Genomic DNA, 19,206 nt, shown 5'->3' on the forward strand with positions numbered 1-19,206 from the left:
TTTGGAATTTGCAACATTAAAGTAAAACTAATGTTCGAGTATTCTTTAGTATACGTAGAATTGTTTGAATGTCAGTAACAAGAAAACTGTGCAAACAATTTGTATTAAGCGTTTCAAATATATGCCAATTACTATTATACCCATTCTGTGATCTATAACAATTTAACACTTGATTTACAACTAAACATTTAAATAGGCACAAATGCCAACGTTATGTAAACATTTACGGTTACTTCGATAAAAACTTTATTATACAATGATTTCTCTTGCTGCCTGACTCTATGTTTTTTTTTCCTATCATCAGTCTAATTAAAATCTTCATCTCAATTTGTGGGCGTACAAACATTTTTTTTTTTTCAATTGCCTCACCGATTCCGATATTCTGACTTCAATTAGTTTCAATTTGACATTGGACTATAATACTGGAATAAAAAACAAATCGTGAAGTCAAATTTCACGAAATCGAAAACAAAATTGGGTACCGGATTTTTTTTTGAAATTCAAACAAATAGATCATTTAACATATTGCAACATTTTTGGATTGAAGCGAAAATTTACTGAAATTATTCTAAGGCTCGAAAGATTTCGAGAAAAAAACCTATGTAATATCTATTAAAGTGTAACGAATGAATCTCTAAATTTCTCAGCTTTGAATCTGTGCCACAGTTTGGTCAAAATGATAGAAAATCTGAAAACAGTGTGTTAGTGACACTTTGTTTGTTGCAATCAGGTTTTTTACAGACACATTAGTGTTCCAGGAATCGAATTGTGTTGAAAAAGAATAACATCTCAATTTAAATAAGTCATTTATTGTAAACTTTCGTATCTGTTAAATTAAATGAAAAATATTTGCAGGCAACGAAAAATCCCTTATACAATTCGGCGATAAATCTCAGATCATTTATATCGCACCGTATAAATTATAACGGATGATCGAACGTTCAATCGGTTGAAAAGTCAAGTTAAACTGAGTGTGAAGAGAACTGAGAAAGATATATCGTATGTGCCGGTGTGTGCAAGAATATTATTACGCTCACCGTCTGGTTCAAAGCAGCAGCCAAAAGACGCATCTTCGATATTCCAAAAATATCTGGACGTACAGAGCGTGATTTTCCTAAGCTTGCGAGGCAAACTAGAGACGGTGGCGATAACGGACCGAAAAATATAACAGTAGCGATGTTGGTGGTAATAAAAGAGAAGAGGAGAGAAGGAAATTCTTTTCGACTTCTTGTAATCGTCCGGAAACGGCGGCGTCGTCGAAGTCGAGGATTCACTCTGATGTTGCACTCTGACTAATCCGATCGACTTCCTGCGGCAAACTGTTTGCTCTGGTTCTTGCCTCGCAGCCGTACGAGCCGGGAGTGTATATAGCTTGAAATTATAGACGAATGAAAGAGAGGAAAGAGGAAGAGGGAAGTATCCGACACTATTCAGAATTGAATTATATAAAAATGTCCAGCACGCACTTTTCGCCGGGCATGCAAAGTCTCGGTAATGTAGGTATTGCTGCACACTGTCGTACGATGGACGATGTGTGTAATAAGAAAAAACGAAAATTAAAATAAACCGTGTGGCAAATTATTTATAACTTTGCAAAAATCGTCGCGTGATAAGATTTAATAAAATCTGATTCTCTTTTCCGTCGCGCATCGAAATTGTGCAACTTCACTTGTTACATGTAACAGTATATCTATATTCAACAGCCAATCAAGGCACGAATAAAGAAGACCGGTGACATCGAATTGGCACATGTCTGCGGTATCTTTTCGCCATGGGATTAGCTGTCAAGTTTTTCGAATAGAAAGGATATGAAATTTGATTTGATCGATTGAATGTAGATTTTTATCTTAATATCCGATACGTACTCGACTAGATATAGTATCTTTATCGAGAAACTTGTCAACGGATTAACGATCTTTTATTCAAGAGTTTACCAACCGTGTTGATCGTCACTCATTTTTACTATTGTCCAAAAGCCCGCGACTCACTGATAGAAAAAGGGGCTTTGTTTTACGAACTGAATTACCGCACTTATTACAGGAATACAATATTACGTGGCGTTATTTTGGCATGAAACACTTTTCGCATCAGTGTTGCGCAGGCTTTGACAATAGTTGAAATACCTGAATGATATTTTACTCGGTCTGTAACGATTGACTGCAGCTTTTTTTTAACCACAACGAAAACATGAAAAATAACTTTGGAAATAAAATTCTCCACACATTTGTATAAGCTTCTCACAAATCATTCAACAAAATGGTGCTACTCGTAGGAAATAGATAAGCTATCCGTTGGAGGATTTTCAATTCAATTTCAAAAACATTTCTCTAAACATTTTTCGTTTGACGAAAAAATCAGAGAAAAATTGTCAAGCTTAAAAGAATTTCACGCGTTCAATCAAATACGACACAATAACTGCAGGATTCATAATCAGTTATATTCTAAATATATTGTCAGTTATTAAGATCTTTTTTTTTTTTTGACACACCGTATCTACATTTTTATAGTTTATCCCTGGCTGATGGAGTGCAAAACGAGATCTTTCGCTTCTCGTACCTATAATAATAATTTGTACAGAAAGAGCTTACGGCGAGCCGGCTCCTTCTCACGTTCGATTAGAAAACTACATCTGCCATAATAATACGTGCGCACATGATACCTACAACGAATACCCTACTCCTAAAAGAGCATCTATATTTCATCTTCAATTGGCCTCTTGGCCCGCGTTATAATAATTATTTATAACCGTGATCAACGCCCGCGCGACTTTCCACGCTTTATATCTGTTTAAATATTTATCGTGACGGCAAAATTTATTGCCGAAAAGAGAAACTATTTGACACCGGACATCGCGTGCCGATCGTACAAACGTAATCGAAAATTCACATTTTCTTCTTTCCTCTCTAGTCTTGTTTTATAAAATCATACTTGCAAGGTTTATCACGTTCGTCGTGTTATCATCGGCGTAAGGTCGGAATAATTATGCCATATTTCCTTGAATATTATTGGCTTCTGGTGTACAGTAGAGGTTACAGCGTGTTATAACTACACTGCGAAGGGGAAATTCAATGCCGGAGGCTCGCAGAATATTTCTTTGCAGCAGCATTCGCGGCTGTTCCATTCGTTAGCTGCATGCAGGCAGAATGCTCGAATTTCGCAAGACAGGGAGCTTGGGGTTATACTTATATATTCCTATGCAATTAATCAAGAATCAGCAATTTGACCGTAGTCAAAGTGGCGTGATGCCACGCACGCGACGATTCAAATTTCACTCCCCTGGAATACGAAGCCGCTTGCGGAGGCGCGAATTATTTTAATTTATTAATAAAACTGTGAGTGTGATACGAAAGTGGGGGAAAAATTTACAACCGTGAAAATGGCTATGCCGTTGACCGATAAGCAAACTTACTTATTTTTCCTTAAAAAAAAAAAAAAAAAACAGGTTTCGATCAGCAATGAGAGATTGCTCGTTAATACTCTCATAATCAAGTATTTAATTTACTTCGATGAATCGGGAACGTCAAGGTTGATTTCCAACTGAAATTCCAATTGGAAATATATCAAGTCTGTCATTAGCAGTCACCAAAGTATCAGAATCAATCGATTATGATACACACTGTGCGTTTAAAAAAAATGTTAAACCATATTGTCTGTACGATTTTAATGAATTGTACACGGATCGTTTTCTTCGTGAATAAATAGTTGATACTAATCACCCATAATCGATTTTAACGGTGTATTACATTTCAAGAAAAAATTACTTCGTTATCCGTAACCAATAATGATTTTAACGAAGTTCTTCCTGTCTGTTAACTGACGACCTAATGGAAATTTCAAGCTTACGTAATTGGTGGATAATTCATTTCTACATCTGCCGGAATAAATGTATTAAATTTTTCTGATCTAATAACAGCAAATGAATATTATTTCACTTTTCAATTGACCCGAAAAAAGGAGGTCAAGCGCAAAACCATTACCTATAAATTCCTTTCTCCATACCGTGGTATACGAACAGCGGTATATTTTTTTTTCATTGTCACAATCAATTTTGCGCATCCTTTCATCAGTCGGATGAAGTTTCATTATTATTGTACCAAAAAATCCAACTTCTCGAACACGCTTGTGTCCAATGATTGTTTCAATTTATCGAACAGCGAAAGAAAAATGTTCAAGGTGAATTTTACGCTTTAGAAGTACGGATCTTCGGCTAATTCGAATTTCTTGACACGCTTGTTCACCGCCGTGCTTTATCACCGTAAGGGAAATTAATTTCGTTACTTGAAAAGTATACCACTTCCCAGAAATCCTTAAAAAACACCAAGCCCCTCATAGTTCCAAGTTTCGGCGAAGAATCTATCACGTAAATCTGTTCCATCATAACTCAACCACCCTGTGTCGAATCAATGAATGTTAGAGCCACTCTAAAGCAGTGCGCAAACAGTCGTTAAAACGCAAGCTGATGGTGCAGAGGCAGGCCTTAATGAGCTTCGCCGAATGCACGTTTTCTTTCAAGCGACATACTTTAATTTTAACGATTAGTCCAAGCTGTAAAAAAGGGGAATGATAACGCGGCCGAGTCTTTTCGGATCGGCTGCATCAATCCCAGCTGTGAAAGCATCTACGCATGTATTCGGCAATAAAGAACGAAACCGTATCTAAATAGCATGCATGCTATGCGACATGTTTTATACAATGTCACTCGGACGTGGCATCTCTTGCATGTGGCCCGTGACGCTCTTTTATATGTCCTCGTTTTCACGCCTTCTTTACTATCGTTAATTATTTTCTTATTTTTCCGTCAGTGACGCAGTCTAATTAATAAACGTTATAAACGTTATAATCGTTCTCCAAATTCTTGGAACACTTCTGTACCTCGCTAATTTTTTCCGTGAATAATATTCGAATTATTTGTACATTTTTTTGCTCCTTGTTACGTCCGAATAATGGGATCGATTTTGCGAGTGATCGAAATCGGGTTATTTTTTTTTTCTAATTTTCGATGTACCTCTCGTAACGTAAAAAGAACTTATTAATTTCGAAATTAGGTGAGCGATTATAAACCCGTGATAGAAAATTACACGTGATTCGATCGTTTTTAGGATATAAATAAACCTTCCGAATTTCGGGATAAAAAAGGAATTTATCGTTTTGTTGAGTTGACGAATGAAGGAATGAGAATTGAATTAACTTACCCGTATGTAAAAATTAGTTTATCAAACAAGTTTTATTTAAGCGGTAAAGGTGAAAATCAAAACCACGTTTTTGAAAATATATTCTTTAAAACCATTCTCTGCGTAGCCCTGCAGCGAATATAACGCGTGATATAATTCCTAAGCCATGGTTGGCTGCAGGGAAAGGCGGCTAAATTCGATGAGCGGTTCTCACCCCATCGTGTAATGTAAATTCCGATCAGGTAATAATTCTCCTATTCGTCGACATCCTGCACAGCGGCAAGTGCTGCAACTGTGTGAGGAATACTAATATTACGATGATAGTTACGCGTGTATGCAGGCGATGAAAAAGGAACGATAAGCTGCGGCTAGATCGCCACTGAACGGAATATCGCTTATGGATAATAGATGAATAAAATAAATCCTTAAATAAATAACGATTTATCTGGTTACAAACGATACGATTCTTGACCCACGCAATTGTCGTCGAATAAGATTTTCATCTTTTGCTTTTTTTTTTTTTGCTCCCGGATAGAATTTTTCACTTTCAAAATTAAAATAATAGATACAATGTGTTCATAATTTTTCGTATAATAATATGTTCCTTCTAATTTTTATTTGTGGTGGTATCACTGTCGTAAATAATTGGGAGATGTTAGCTGGTTGAATAGAAATTTTCGATGCCTTCCGAACAACCAACGTAAGAACAATGTCGTTGCGTGAGGTATTCGACAGTGGTTTGAAATATTTTGTAAGGAATCATATCTCCGTCTTTTAAATCTTACCACTCTTGTTTGGCAATTCATGAGAACGCATCTGTATTTCTTTGCCGAGAAATCGCATCGACGGATGATACAGATGAATGGAGTAATCGACAAGACTATAAAATATACGTAAAATACGAGATTAGACCTGAAGCACGGCCACAACTGTCCATGGCTGGCTGGGTGCCAGTATCGGAAATTATTCGGTACATTTGACGGGACGTATCCAGCATCTGGCAACAAAAGTAGTTTAAAAATTTCGTGAAATTATGCGAAACGTCGCACGGTAAAGTACGTACAATAAGTTTAGCCGTGCTAAAAATGTCTTACGCCGATACATGCACAGTTTCAGACTAACTGTTTATTATTTATATTACTTGATTTATTGACTGTTATTTCTTATTTGTTAACTACAGTTTTTCGCGATTTAAATTTATGATACAAGTACAATGTCATAGCGATGGCTGAAAAAAGGGGTGAATTTCCGGACTTCACAACTCGAATATAAATTATTCAATTCGGTTGGGGTTTATTTTATTCATAAGTATAATACGTAGATCCAAGTTGAGTCAAGTATTTTTTTTTATTAGAGTAACTGTCATTGACAATAACGTCAACTATTACGATATCCCAAAAACGGCTTAACCGTACTTTAAATTTAGAGTTAGCATTCTCGGATAGTTTATCTTCTTCACCAAGATTCGTTTTTTTTTTTTTTTTTTTAATTTCTTAACGAAATGGCGGCCGATTAGAATTGAAATTAGGTTTTTCGCCCATTTACGACTTATGTTCATTTGATTCAGAGGAAAATCAAAAGTAAAAAAATAGTTGTACATAAGTGACGTCGTGGTAAAGAGGATAAATTACCTAAGACTACTTCCACAAAATTTTGAAGTACATAAATCGGTTTAGCCGTTCCTGAGATATCGTGGACACCGAAAAACATGTCGCCAAACGATATGATTGACGTTATTGTCAATAACAGTGTTTTCCATTAATTGAATCCAGAAAAAAAATGTTAATGAAGCTTCACCTACATAATTTTGAATAAAACAAACCAAAACCGAGATAAATAACTCGTCGTCGAAGTATAAGTACAAAATAACAGAAATAAAAAAAAAAAAAACACCTCGAGATCAAAGAGTGTTCCTCATTATATACTTGACGAAGAAATATAATCAATTAGATATTTAGATTACTATCTATAGATACAAACAGATATAAGTATGGGATAGAGAATTGCAGAGTGAGCGTGATTGGCTCGTTATTACAGTGATTATACTAATTGGAGGTATTCGGGTAAGTATATGTACCTATTTGCCTGATCGTATTCGAGAAACAACCCATCGATGATTAATACGCGAATCGCTAATTACAATGATTTGCCAAATGAAATACCGGGTATTGCTCACCTCTCATACACGTACTTCGACCGGGAATTGTAACAACAAATTACCACGTCAAATTAATGTTCTAATAATTTATTGCGAATAATTTCCCAGGCATGCAGCGAGTGCATAAATAAACACAGAGCTGTAGTATATAAGTGTAGGGTGTATACGAAAATGATGCGTCTCCACTTCAACGGATCATTCTCAAGCGCAAAATTTACGATCATCACCCTATAAAGTGGTGACGCACAATTTTTAACATCCTGCATGAAATAAATTTTTTTGATTTTTTTTTTTTGCTACTTAATTCGTTAAAGAAATGATTCGTTAGTTCAAATCAATGCATAGGATACACTGTATGCAATATTGTTTGTAAATATCGAAATTAGAAAAACGGTATGATTTTTATTTGACTCAAACAAAATGGAGTAAAAAATATTATTAAAAAATTCACTCATTGTTGAACGTAAAGTTATTTTCAATCGCGGAAACATTTATTACTCGAATGCTTTATCTTACATATATTTCTCGTGCTTGATTCATTAATTTTTAGATAAGTTAGGCTACTCTAGCAATTATACTGGCTCTCAAACCATCTGTTGAAACAATTTTTATCAATGTCTATATTACCTATACATTACAGTGATATTTCGCAACGTGTCTTTTCAACGTACCACATACAAGTGCAGGCAAAATATAGAAAAAAAAAGAAAATCAAAATAAAACTGGAGCGTGCCTGTGTAATTTTGACGAGTCGGTGCTTTTGGATTGTGCAACTGTCAGAAACGAGCTGTGGTTTAATCTTTACCTTGTTAACAGGCTTAGAGATGAGCAGATCAGTAGACATTATCTCGAGAACGATAGGAAATCAGGAATTTAATAATACTAGATATAACAATTAACTAAAATTTTTGGAAAAAAGGTGTGAACCAGATGTAAAAATTTTAAATTTGGAGGGATAATAATCGTAGGTTTGTTTGATTTACTACAGAATCGACCGATCGTGAACCTCTTCCAATTTTATACATCGGACAGAATAAATATTCTAAGAATATACGTATAGTAGGATAAGTAATATCCTAAAGTGTTTCCCGATCGAAGGCAAGAAAGGCGTTCCATATTTTTCAAAGCAAATAAACAGTAGTACGAGTATAACTTCTTTGCGTTCCCGATTTGTTTATCAATACTTAAGATATTCCTTCAAACATTTATCCCTATGTTAAATTCTACTGTATACGAAAGACTTTTACAACAAAAATTTCACCGCAAAATGAAAGTAAATTCGTATCCAATACATTCAATCGCGATTTTTACAAAACACTTGACTATCTGCCAAGTGTGACGAATGCCACGGGGTTTCCCCTTTCTTCCTTTCTTTCACATTTATACTCCAGAGAGAGAAACGCTGCAGGGCTTTGAAAAATACCGACGGAAAAATCGCAGGAGCGTAAGAGAGCAGGAGTGAAAAGAAAGCTTTTCAGAGCTCAGGGCGGCCGGATCGAACCCCGAAAGCTGCGGTTATCGGACTTGGACTGACGGGGACGCGACAGGCGGTGTGCAGCTAGGCAGGGGTGGTTTTAGCGCAAGTAGGCTGTGGGGTTGGTACATGTCTGAGCTATCGGAGTGCCCATGCCCGCGGGTCAGAAGGGAACGAGGAGAGTGAAACGAAAAGGAGGACCGTCGGGAGAGGAAGAGAGGGAGGCTCAGCGGCGCCGTAAAATATCGATCCTTTCGCACGTCGCGATGGCGATGCATCCGTGGGTCTGTGCGCCATGGCGTCCGAGCCTCAGGTGTACGAAATGCATATAAACGCATTGGGAACGCGGACCGAGGGGAAGCGAGAGTGGCGCCGCGAGTGGCCAAAATTGTCCCTAACGTTGACGAGTCGACTCGCGATTTTTGGTCAGTTTTTTTCTGGGAAGACAGATATTTTTGTCAGAAAAATGCCTCCGTCTGGTGGAAGAAAAGTGAAGGTTAATTGTTGCGCTATCAGTTGTTGTAATAGTGTCGGAAATACCGAGTAAGCAGGTATTCACTGTCCCTGTGCCACAGGCGCAGGATTCAAAACGATTGGCTGATTTCGTGCAATGGCGTAGCTATGGAAGTTTGTGATTGGCGGGTGAGGAATTGGCGTAGACAGGGAAAAATGCCCGTCGGTCGAGACAAATACAATTTGACACTGTCGGCAATTTTTTGTACCGTTTTTATGGCGGTCGGATTTTTCATTTTTGCTGGGAATTTTGTTTACAATATTACAAGTAAACTCCTAAAAAAATTACAATTTTTAAAATTGCTAATTGCTAACAACGTCCCTATTGATTCTCGAAAAACGCGTAAATGGAATTATTTGATTGTCCATCCGGTAAATTTTCACAAAAACAGCTAATTATTATACATTTATAAATGTGAATCGTTTTCTATTTTTATACCGATGCATTGCGTCGTATGGTTGAAAATTTGTTACCATAATAATTTTTACCTAACGTTGAAATAGTAAAAAGAATTTAATTTCTCGTGTGTGATATCATTTCTGTACAAACTTTTTAACGTTTTTCTAATTTTAAATAGCAAAATTACTATCGTACAATTTCCGTTTCTGAAAATCCAAATCATTGCGAAAATAAAAAATCTGATGAAAGAAACACCGGAAAATGTAACGTTATCTCGGAAGCTTCTGTGACATTTTTCCGAATCAAAAGTCAAATAATTCTGTTTGTGATTTTTGAAAATCAATTGCAGCTACGTGTTCGAGAAGGATTTAAATTTGATTAGACTGAAAACGAGGTGTTCTCAAATATGGAATTTTTTTGGCGGAGGAGGATGTCACAGGTTGTACCATCATAGAAAAAATCTCTGACGAAAAGTAAAAACGTAACGTTAATCGTACACTGAGTTTTAAAAAAAGATTATTATACGTGTTTACACCGTAACTTGGTGCTTCGAGATGACGCAAATTATTTTCAAGTAAATTATTAAGGCTTTGTTACATTCAATTTCTAACTTATTGATTTTTTATCATTCGCTGGTCAACATTGTACAAAACTGTCGGAGTGTTACCCAAACTGAGAATCTTAATGTAATTTCAGTTGAGTGTAACGAAATTCAAGCTACGCTAAGTCGCGTGGGCAGTACGTGGAGACCTATCGACAGTTTGAAAATGCCGAAAGCCTGAGTAGACTGAGCATAATGCCAAGCGTGTCGAAGGCTGATGGGAGACTCTGCCTTGAGAGTCTCTGTTACGCAAGACTGATCGTCGCTGAGCTCCTGTTACAACCCACATCATACATGTTTCACATTGGCATGGAAGATAAACTTTCTGACCAAATGCCAGGCTACAATAACGGCACATCCGTGCTGTGGAATACATGCACACATGACACCCATCGATTTGCTACACCCACTGTCGCAAGAACAAATAAAAATTTGCACCAGGTTCGGTAAAAATTTATTCAAAATTGACCGCGGAACGTCTTGAATAAAATTTGGCAATTCTGCCAACCGGTCCAACTTACATCGCATGCATGGTAACGATACCCAACACACGCACGTGACTTTCGGTCAATTGTGACACCGAGTTTGATCGAATTAATTCTCAAATATTGCTCATACCCAGCGAATGCCCGGTACATTTGAAATTCGAAATGGAATAATTATTATCAGTTAATAATCCGCGTGGACAAACAAGTGTCCCATGATATTGATGAATCGAGACGGTATCCCCCAGTCATCAAACATTAATTACGATCAACACCAAAGCCAGCGGTACAGTCTTCTCACAAAGCGTCGTGGAACTTGCAATGAGTCGCTTGTTAAGCTCTCTTATTCTAAGGTCAGAGATCAACTCTACCAGCGCGGATGTTCATCGCTCGTGCTTGATGCTGAGAAAGTGGCAGTGCGGCCTCCCTCGTCATTGTGACCCAACAATTCATTGCTAAAAATATTACACTTATAGATACGTATCTACATAAAGCGCGTAGCATTTTTCCCGCGTTAATTTCGATCCAGATCCTTAACCATAGAACACTGTACTGAAATTATACAAATTAGTGCAACAACAAAATTGCACAGTATATTTTTCTCCTCGTGTTACGCCACGGATCTGTCTGCGGTTGGATACTAAAATTATCACTACCCATGTTGCTGTCGTTACTGGTCAACATTATCGTTTTCCTTATAGAAGTCGTTGTCACCTTCTTCATTGCTTTCTTGTTTCACATCTTCCTGGTATTTTGCTGCGATAATAATTCTTGAAATCATTGTTATTGCTGTTACTGTTAGCAGCATCGTATTAGTTTTATAAGAAATTTCTTTAAATAAATGTGTTACTATTATACAGAGGTATAACATCTCATGAATTTTAGAAACTTTACACGACTTCAGGAACTGTGTGTTGGTTCAAATAACTTTATTTCCATATGCGATTTGAAATGATTACGTATACTTGGCCTCAATAACATGGTTAAACTTCATAACCGTAACATACTGGAATGATTTCCATGACTGTCGCAATTAATTTTGCAAGTTTGAGTAAACCATAAATCGTGGTGCATCCGAAGCGAAGCATGCTCATTTTATAGCTGCAATCTTTCTAAAGTCGCGAACCTTTGATTTTTTTTCAATGAGTTTAATTGTTACTCAAAGTTACGAACTTCTACCTTTTTCTCAATGAATACTGTTACTTGAAAATTACAGACTTGCAGGAATTCGGTTACGAGACATTCGATCCATACGACATCATCTATCAATGCTTACTGTATCTACGTGACGTAAAGTAGGTGAATCCAAGTGACTCAATGTTACGTGATTTGTGACGAACTTCGTGTGACATCGAATAATTTTCCACGACTTTTAGTGATTTTCAAAGATTCCTCACTCGTTAAAAATTTGATTGAATTGAATATGGACAACCCTTTTGCGATGACTGGTACCATTGTTGTCTTAGCAATTTTCAACCGTACATTTTTCAATAAATTACAATTACTGAAAATTTATATTATTTTACATTCTTGTGTATATTTTGTCGAATCGTACATGAAAGATATGTTACACTCAACGGAAGAGTCTCGATTCTCCAGAAATAGACAACCGGAGATCCAGAATAGAATCTTGCACCTCTCTGGTCGTCGAGTTGCCTGCAATACGATGCACTCGCTCTCAATTCGCCACTAACAATAAATGAACCTTCACAAACTCGCCCTCACATTTCTCAAAATCATGGTATCATCGACACCCTCTACATTTTTTACTTCCCGTTGACGTACACGAACATATAATATTTTACGCCTGACAATTCGTCTCAGCGTCGTGCTATTATTTATTATACGGGAAAAAATTCCTTTCATACAAGTAAATATATTTCAAATCATCCGTAATTTGTTGTTATCGATTAATAGTTTGTGTGATTCAAACACGACGTACTAGAATCTAAAAAAATTTACTCATCTTTCGATTCAATTTTTGTTATTCTTAAAAATAAGTAAACATTCGCTACGGAATGTTGAAAGTAATTAAGATACTTTGAATCCGGAAAACGAACGCTTTGATTCGAATAAAATTTACCAGATTTAAAGTTTTTTATTTGAATCGAGTAAATATTTTGGAGATTCAAAACGGTTTAATTATTTGAACAGTCTTTTGGCAACATTTACCTACTTGTGAGAGAAACATCTTGATTTGGTATCAAACAAATTAATAATCGGATGAAAAAAAATACAACAGGGAAGACAAATAAACACATCTACAACTTCTAAAAAAAAAGGAAGTTTTTTCCAGTGTATTATTATTATTATACCGGCGAATTGCCCCACCATTTGTCGCCCACTCCTCCGTTACATTTCGCACGTGTCAAAAAGTTCCTTTAGCAGAACTCGCGCCTTTCTAATCGGACGCAATTTGAGGCAGTAGGGAGCATATATCAAATATCTCTCTGTATATTGTATATATTGAATGTGACATAAGTTTCCATGTCACTCTTTTATACTTTAATACACGAGATGCAGTGTGCCCTGTATAATATAAATGTAGTCTTGAAAATCCGGGCGTAGGTTTAACGTCGTTGGTGTATTTCAAGACAGAACTATGATATCCGAATATCTCAACGGCGAAAGTTGAGGTCTGTGGGTATAAATATTCGAAACACACAGGAGACGGTTGTATAAGGGCCGAGATAAACGTTTCAGCTTTCTTGTAAACTTCATGTGAAATTTGACAATAATTTCTACCGCTTTACCGAAGAAACCGCACCCGCAGACCGCGATACGAAGGTAGAATAATCTCAGCAGTGTTTTCACAGCGGGTTTTCTTTTTTCTACATTTTTATACATCTATTTATTTAGCCTACTGTGCGATAATTGTGTCAAGTTTTCACTCTGCTACAACTTGCAAGGAGGAAAAGAAAACGTATTCATATATACTACACAAGTTTTTCCCTCAAACTTTTACACAAATTCAATAGCAACTTGTTGGCAATTTAAAGAAAATTAATTATTGATGTCAATGTCTTGGACAGTGAAAAAATTTTGCAAATCAATTTATAACGTGGTATAAGGCCGTTTAGATTTTCGAAATTCGCTGCACTATAAAATCTTTACCGACGGATGTATTCATTATTATCACTTGTTAAAAGTAATTCGCTTGTGAGTATTGCAAGTACAACATAATTTACTTCCGATTTAATTGTAATTTGAAGATTGCACGTTTTCACGTATCCAACATTTTCCCTAACTATTTTTATAAGTAGAACTACAAAATCTGGACGTTTTAAGTTTTTTCTTATTTTCAAGGTTGGGCGTGATAAGATAGATATTAATAATAAAACGAAGAGAAGTTTATAAACACAAAGAGGTACCATGAAAATAAAGAAAAGTTTTACTGTATGAGAATTGCTTATTTCATTGATATAGTTTATACATAAATCGGTTCTACAAGTTCGTTTCTATTTTACGGATTCGTTTCTACAGAATAATGATGGTCCTATAGGACACAGCTTACAAAGGTCACAACAAAGGTTAAAAATCTTTGTAGACCGTATCCTACAAGCAGTCATCGTTGCATAAAAACGAGCCAGCAGAGGCAAGCACATAACCTGCTCGTGTTGAACCGCCCACGCCACATGTAAAATTGAACTTGTAGAACTTTTCATTTGTGCGACGAATTCATGCAAAATCGTTTTTCTCCCATATGAAAAAGTATGTAGAACCACCACGTATACAATATTTCTTTTTGTACAACCGATTCGTGTAGAATTGGTCGTCGTTAATCAAGAAATTGATGTATCGACGGTCATGGATGTATCTTTACATATAATCCGCGAAAAAGTTTCGGATTGATTGACAATTCTTGCGTGGTACGTAGATGGATGGATAACGGATATAGTTACGTACCTATTGTTATCGTGCTATTAGTTATTTCAGCTGATCGTGAGACAACTTTGATTTTATACCGCTAAAGAAGTGCCGAGGAAGTGATCGAGGTTCATCTGCTGACGATAAAACGCGCGACGATTGTTCGATCGAAAAATGCCGGACGCAGCGCCTTAAATTTTGTCATAGAAACCGCCTGTAGCACCGCCTCTTTGTAACAGTTTCATATATATATTACATATATACATATGCATAGAAAAATTGTTGCCCCAGCAATCACACATATGTATAGGTATACAACACGCGTGCAAGACTCTTATAAAATATTACCTACTTCTCTCCCGAATTATCACGAACGTTTCGACGTTTCTTTTTATTCTCATTACTTATATCCCATTCATAATTATACATTGACGAAAAAGTAGCTTGTATCGATTTGTCGGTAAATAAATAAGGTTGAGTAGACACGCGATGAGTAAGTGAGTGACGGTAAGAGCAAACTTCAGGTATGTTATGCGTATAATGATATACAGGTATTAATAAAGTGAAGTATATAGTCTGGCTTGCAAGTTGACGAGACACAGAAGGTAGATAATTATGTAATTATATTCGGTGACGTTAGTTGCTAACGAGCAATACTTACGACGAGTCATGAAAGAACATGTGCAGAATTGATCAAGTTACGCTGTGTATCCGCGTTGAGTGTGCGTGAATACAACTATTATACGTATAGTGCGATGTTGCAACGTATAGATATACAGTTGCCTAACCTGGATCATTCACGCTAAAAACCTCGGCAACGAAACCCAGCGACGCGATCGTACTGCCGAAAAAAAAAAAAAAAAAGAATTTATGCAAGATCACACCCATGTGACGTTAAAGAAAGTGATACGAAAAGTATACGTATACGTGCGAATAAAAGTTGAAAATTATGTCAAGTCTGCGTACGTTTGACAATTCTATTTGTGAGAAATTATTACTCGTTGTCAGATAAACGTATTCTAAGTGAAAAACAAAGCTGCGGAAAATTTCGAAACGCGGCTGAATTTGAGGGAAAAAAAAAATGTGTTTTCAAGATATATTTGATAGGGGAATAAGAACAGAGATCGCATCAACGGTGCCGGCTGTTGAAACTCGTATTTACATTTTGGTTAAACGATAATTTTCGGCACTTGGTAGCTAGTAGGCAGTGTACTTTATGGCAAATGAAATAATGCCACGGTTAACTGAAATATGATACCGTAGTGTTTTTTTGTTCTTTTGTTCTTTTCGAAGAGTAACTCGAAAAGTACAAGTGAACTAAAAAATGTACAAACAATTAAACTGCGTGAGAAAATGTTTCAATTAAAAAAATAAGCCGCCTAACTTCGCGGGGCTAATTTGGAGTTTACGGAGTCTGAATCAGAAGTTAGGAAAAGTGGGAAAAAAAAATGGTTCAAAAATCTCCAGTAACATTATTTGCGCTGATGATATTGAAGACGAATGAAACAGCATTTTTTGTGACATATATTCCGCACGATATGAATCTGAGAAAATTTAATTAACATAAATTAAGATTTGAAGAATTTGAGCAATTTGCTCGCTGGCTACGTACCCTGAAATTATTGACTCGTTTTCGAGTATTCGTGTTCTCTATCATTAGCCGCAAATAAAATTGCTGGATATTCTGAAAACAATTTTTTCTCTCTTCCCATTCATCCTTTATGCACAACTTTCAAGTACTCTACGGCTTACTGGAACGGGGCGACGCGTGGGTGAATTTCAGTGGGTACCTCGAAGGTTTCAAGGTGATCCTTTCCGAACGTCTCCGAATGGGAACATGACTTTTTACTTGTACGGTAGTAGTAAACGTTCTGACGAACATTGAATCGTTCGTTATTCAGAGTTTTTCGCTAAAAAAAGTTTCTACGTTTCTACATCGAGTTTGAAGGTAGAAAAACGTCGCTTTGGGTACCTTTCGACGGCATGTACAATTCGAGAACAGAATATTTGAGATATTTCAAAGGAGGCTCAAAATATAGTTCAAATCTTAGGTCCTGTAGTTTAAAGCGTGAATCGCATATCGCATAGGCAAATATTTTTCACTATTTCATCCTACGGGGTTATATCTCACAGTGTATAACTAGCTGACGTATATTCCGCACACTTGTTTGCATGTACGCTTAGGACCGGCAAAGTTTAATTAAACGTTAAATGACGGGATACGGTTCAACAGCTAACGTTTGTATACTCAACCTAACCCTACACATATGACGTCAGACGTTCGCTCCTCGACTTTTATTAAACACCGAGAAAGAACATTTGCCTGAAATGGACGACGGTACATCAAGGCATTAAAATTATCACACTTATCTTCCCATAATAAGCTCAACAAGCAATTCAATTTCAACCGAAACAAATTAATGCACAGTTTGATCCGAGCAATGTTTCCGATATTTGTGACTTCTTTCAACTTCACAAATTTTTACTTGATGTTGAGAACTCTTATTAAGTCTGTGTAAACTTTCAAAGTTTCTTTGAAATTTTGCAAAACTTATCGTGAAGGGCGAAATCAAAATACTAAATAGTGTACGTTTTTTTATTACCAAATTTTGATAGAATCTGAAGAATTAAATTTATTTCTCATACACATGCAAGTTAGTAAGGCCTGAGATTGTTTTACGTTGCTCGCAACTTTTCATTATTTGTTTGTTAAAAATCATTTACCGCTGTATAAATAACGAGAAGTCGGATCAAGTCTAAAGTGCAAAGTTTTAATCTTGCATTTAAGTGACGGAGTACACACCCTGAAAATTATAAATGATCTGCAGCCGTTTTCGAGATAATTCAGTTAATCTAACGGACAGTTCGTTAGTTCGATTCAAGCCAAGCGAATCGATATTTCGATAAGACTCCGTATTTTAATTTCAAGTTAATATACTTAAAAGCTCTACGCTCAAGGAAAATCCTTTTTTTCGTCACTAAAGTGGTGAAAAGTAAACACTCACATTAACAATCAAACGCACTTGTTGTTTCGATGCGTATATTCACTAAAACTATGATCCTTTGCTAATGCGTCAATAGAATTAAGAGCCATTTACGTCATCGACATTTGGAGACCCAAAGTTCCAAAACGAAGACCAATAGAGAAGTAACATCGGCATGTGAAGATCGGCAGTAGCGGTAATCCTGCACTCGGAATGAGTTTTAAGAATTATACACCGGCGTCGACGGACAACTAAAACGTTGACTCATAATTGGGTGTGTTCGTAACAATAAACGACGATGATGTCAGTCTGGATTCTACCTGACACAAACACCGGTTCGCACATCCAGGGCAGGCTGAATAGCCATCGGTCATCGCTGGGCCCGATTTTTTTCATTTTTAGAAGTCGCGGATACTCATCGAACTAATCCCGAGCTACGTATTGCTATTCCCACAATAATTGTCAAGATGTGGGATATTTTCAGCAGCAATCGTGTTCTCAAATTCAATTTTCAAAGTTCTTCTTATAGTTTATTTCTATTTATTATTATTATTATTCTTAGTTTTACTCTACACTTGAATGATGGAGTTAAGATGTTAGCGAGGAAGGTGCTACGGTTCACCAGACTGTGGAGGAAGATCAAGTTTAGAGACCGATCCATGTTGATACGGCAAACTGTAGCAAGTTTCCATTCGATCGCAAAACCTGAGGATAACAATCATCGAGGACTCGTTCCAATCCAAATCAACAATCGTAAAGAACTCTTTTCCTTACCTACCATTTTTTGAAGTGAACACAAGGTGGCAGGAAAAACGTCAAGTGAATATGCAAAACTAATGCAAGAGAATTCAAATGATTTTTGCCAACTTGGCATAAATATTATTTTCAATTTCTTGATCGAGTACGTTACGCGATTTTTCGATCGATGGCTAATGAACCTACAGAACAAGTTAGCGAACGTATTGATTGAGATGAGATTTCGATCATTCTGTCTCTTGTGCAGGGGAAAGAGACCACCTAAGTATGCTTATGCATACAGGAAATCCATTAGCCTCTCCTGCAAGTCAAGTGCAGATATTACAAGAAGAAAACTCCACCTGCCTGAGAGTCTGTTGAACGCGGAGCTTTTGAACACAGAAAATGTATGATGAATCGATTGGGTCAGCATTTCTTTTTTGAGCCTCATTTAATATACTTTTTGATGCTGAGAACTTCGCTGTTTTTTCGTAACCGAGATCTAGTATTCAAAGATCCGGAATACCGGATAGTTTTTATCGATATTTATATTCGATATTGTAAATCATGGACTAAATTTGAGACAATGTCACTTTTCCATCTTGGACTATGCATGTAGGTTCGATCACCGTACGAGTAAAAATTTATAACGCACAATCGGTATCACATTAAACTTCATTAGCGTGATTCGACATCTCGTACCGCAATATCGTATTCAGAATCGTCTTACATCGACGGCAACGCGCGTCTGTCGACCGTCTCTAACACTAAATATTGACTTTGTTCAAACGTTTCAAGGCCTTGCCTGCGCACGCCTA

The 19,206-nt window shown here is 36.6% G+C and overlaps 1 protein-coding gene across 5 annotated transcripts in view; it reads right to left on the reverse strand.

The window, feature by feature from the left end:
- Nucleotides 1–19,206, reverse strand: part of LOC124179618 (rhotekin-like) — a 73,062-nt gene that overhangs the window by 7,791 nt on the left and 46,065 nt on the right. The window contains exon 1 of one of the 5 annotated variants that reach the window (XM_046564204.1): nucleotides 8,135–8,846. The exons of 3 other annotated variants lie outside the window; for them this stretch is intronic. In XM_046564204.1, coding sequence (XP_046420160.1) covers nucleotides 8,135–8,173 — 39 coding nt within the window. In that variant the 5' untranslated portion in view covers nucleotides 8,174–8,846. Of the gene's footprint in view, nucleotides 1–1,037; nucleotides 1,325–8,134; nucleotides 8,847–19,206 lie in introns of those variants that run through there. One more of the 5 variants, XM_046564205.1, reaches the window with a different exon arrangement.

Source organism: Neodiprion fabricii, chromosome 4, assembly GCF_021155785.1.
Source record: "Neodiprion fabricii isolate iyNeoFabr1 chromosome 4, iyNeoFabr1.1, whole genome shotgun sequence".
Lineage (NCBI taxonomy): Eukaryota > Metazoa > Arthropoda > Insecta > Hymenoptera > Diprionidae > Neodiprion > Neodiprion fabricii.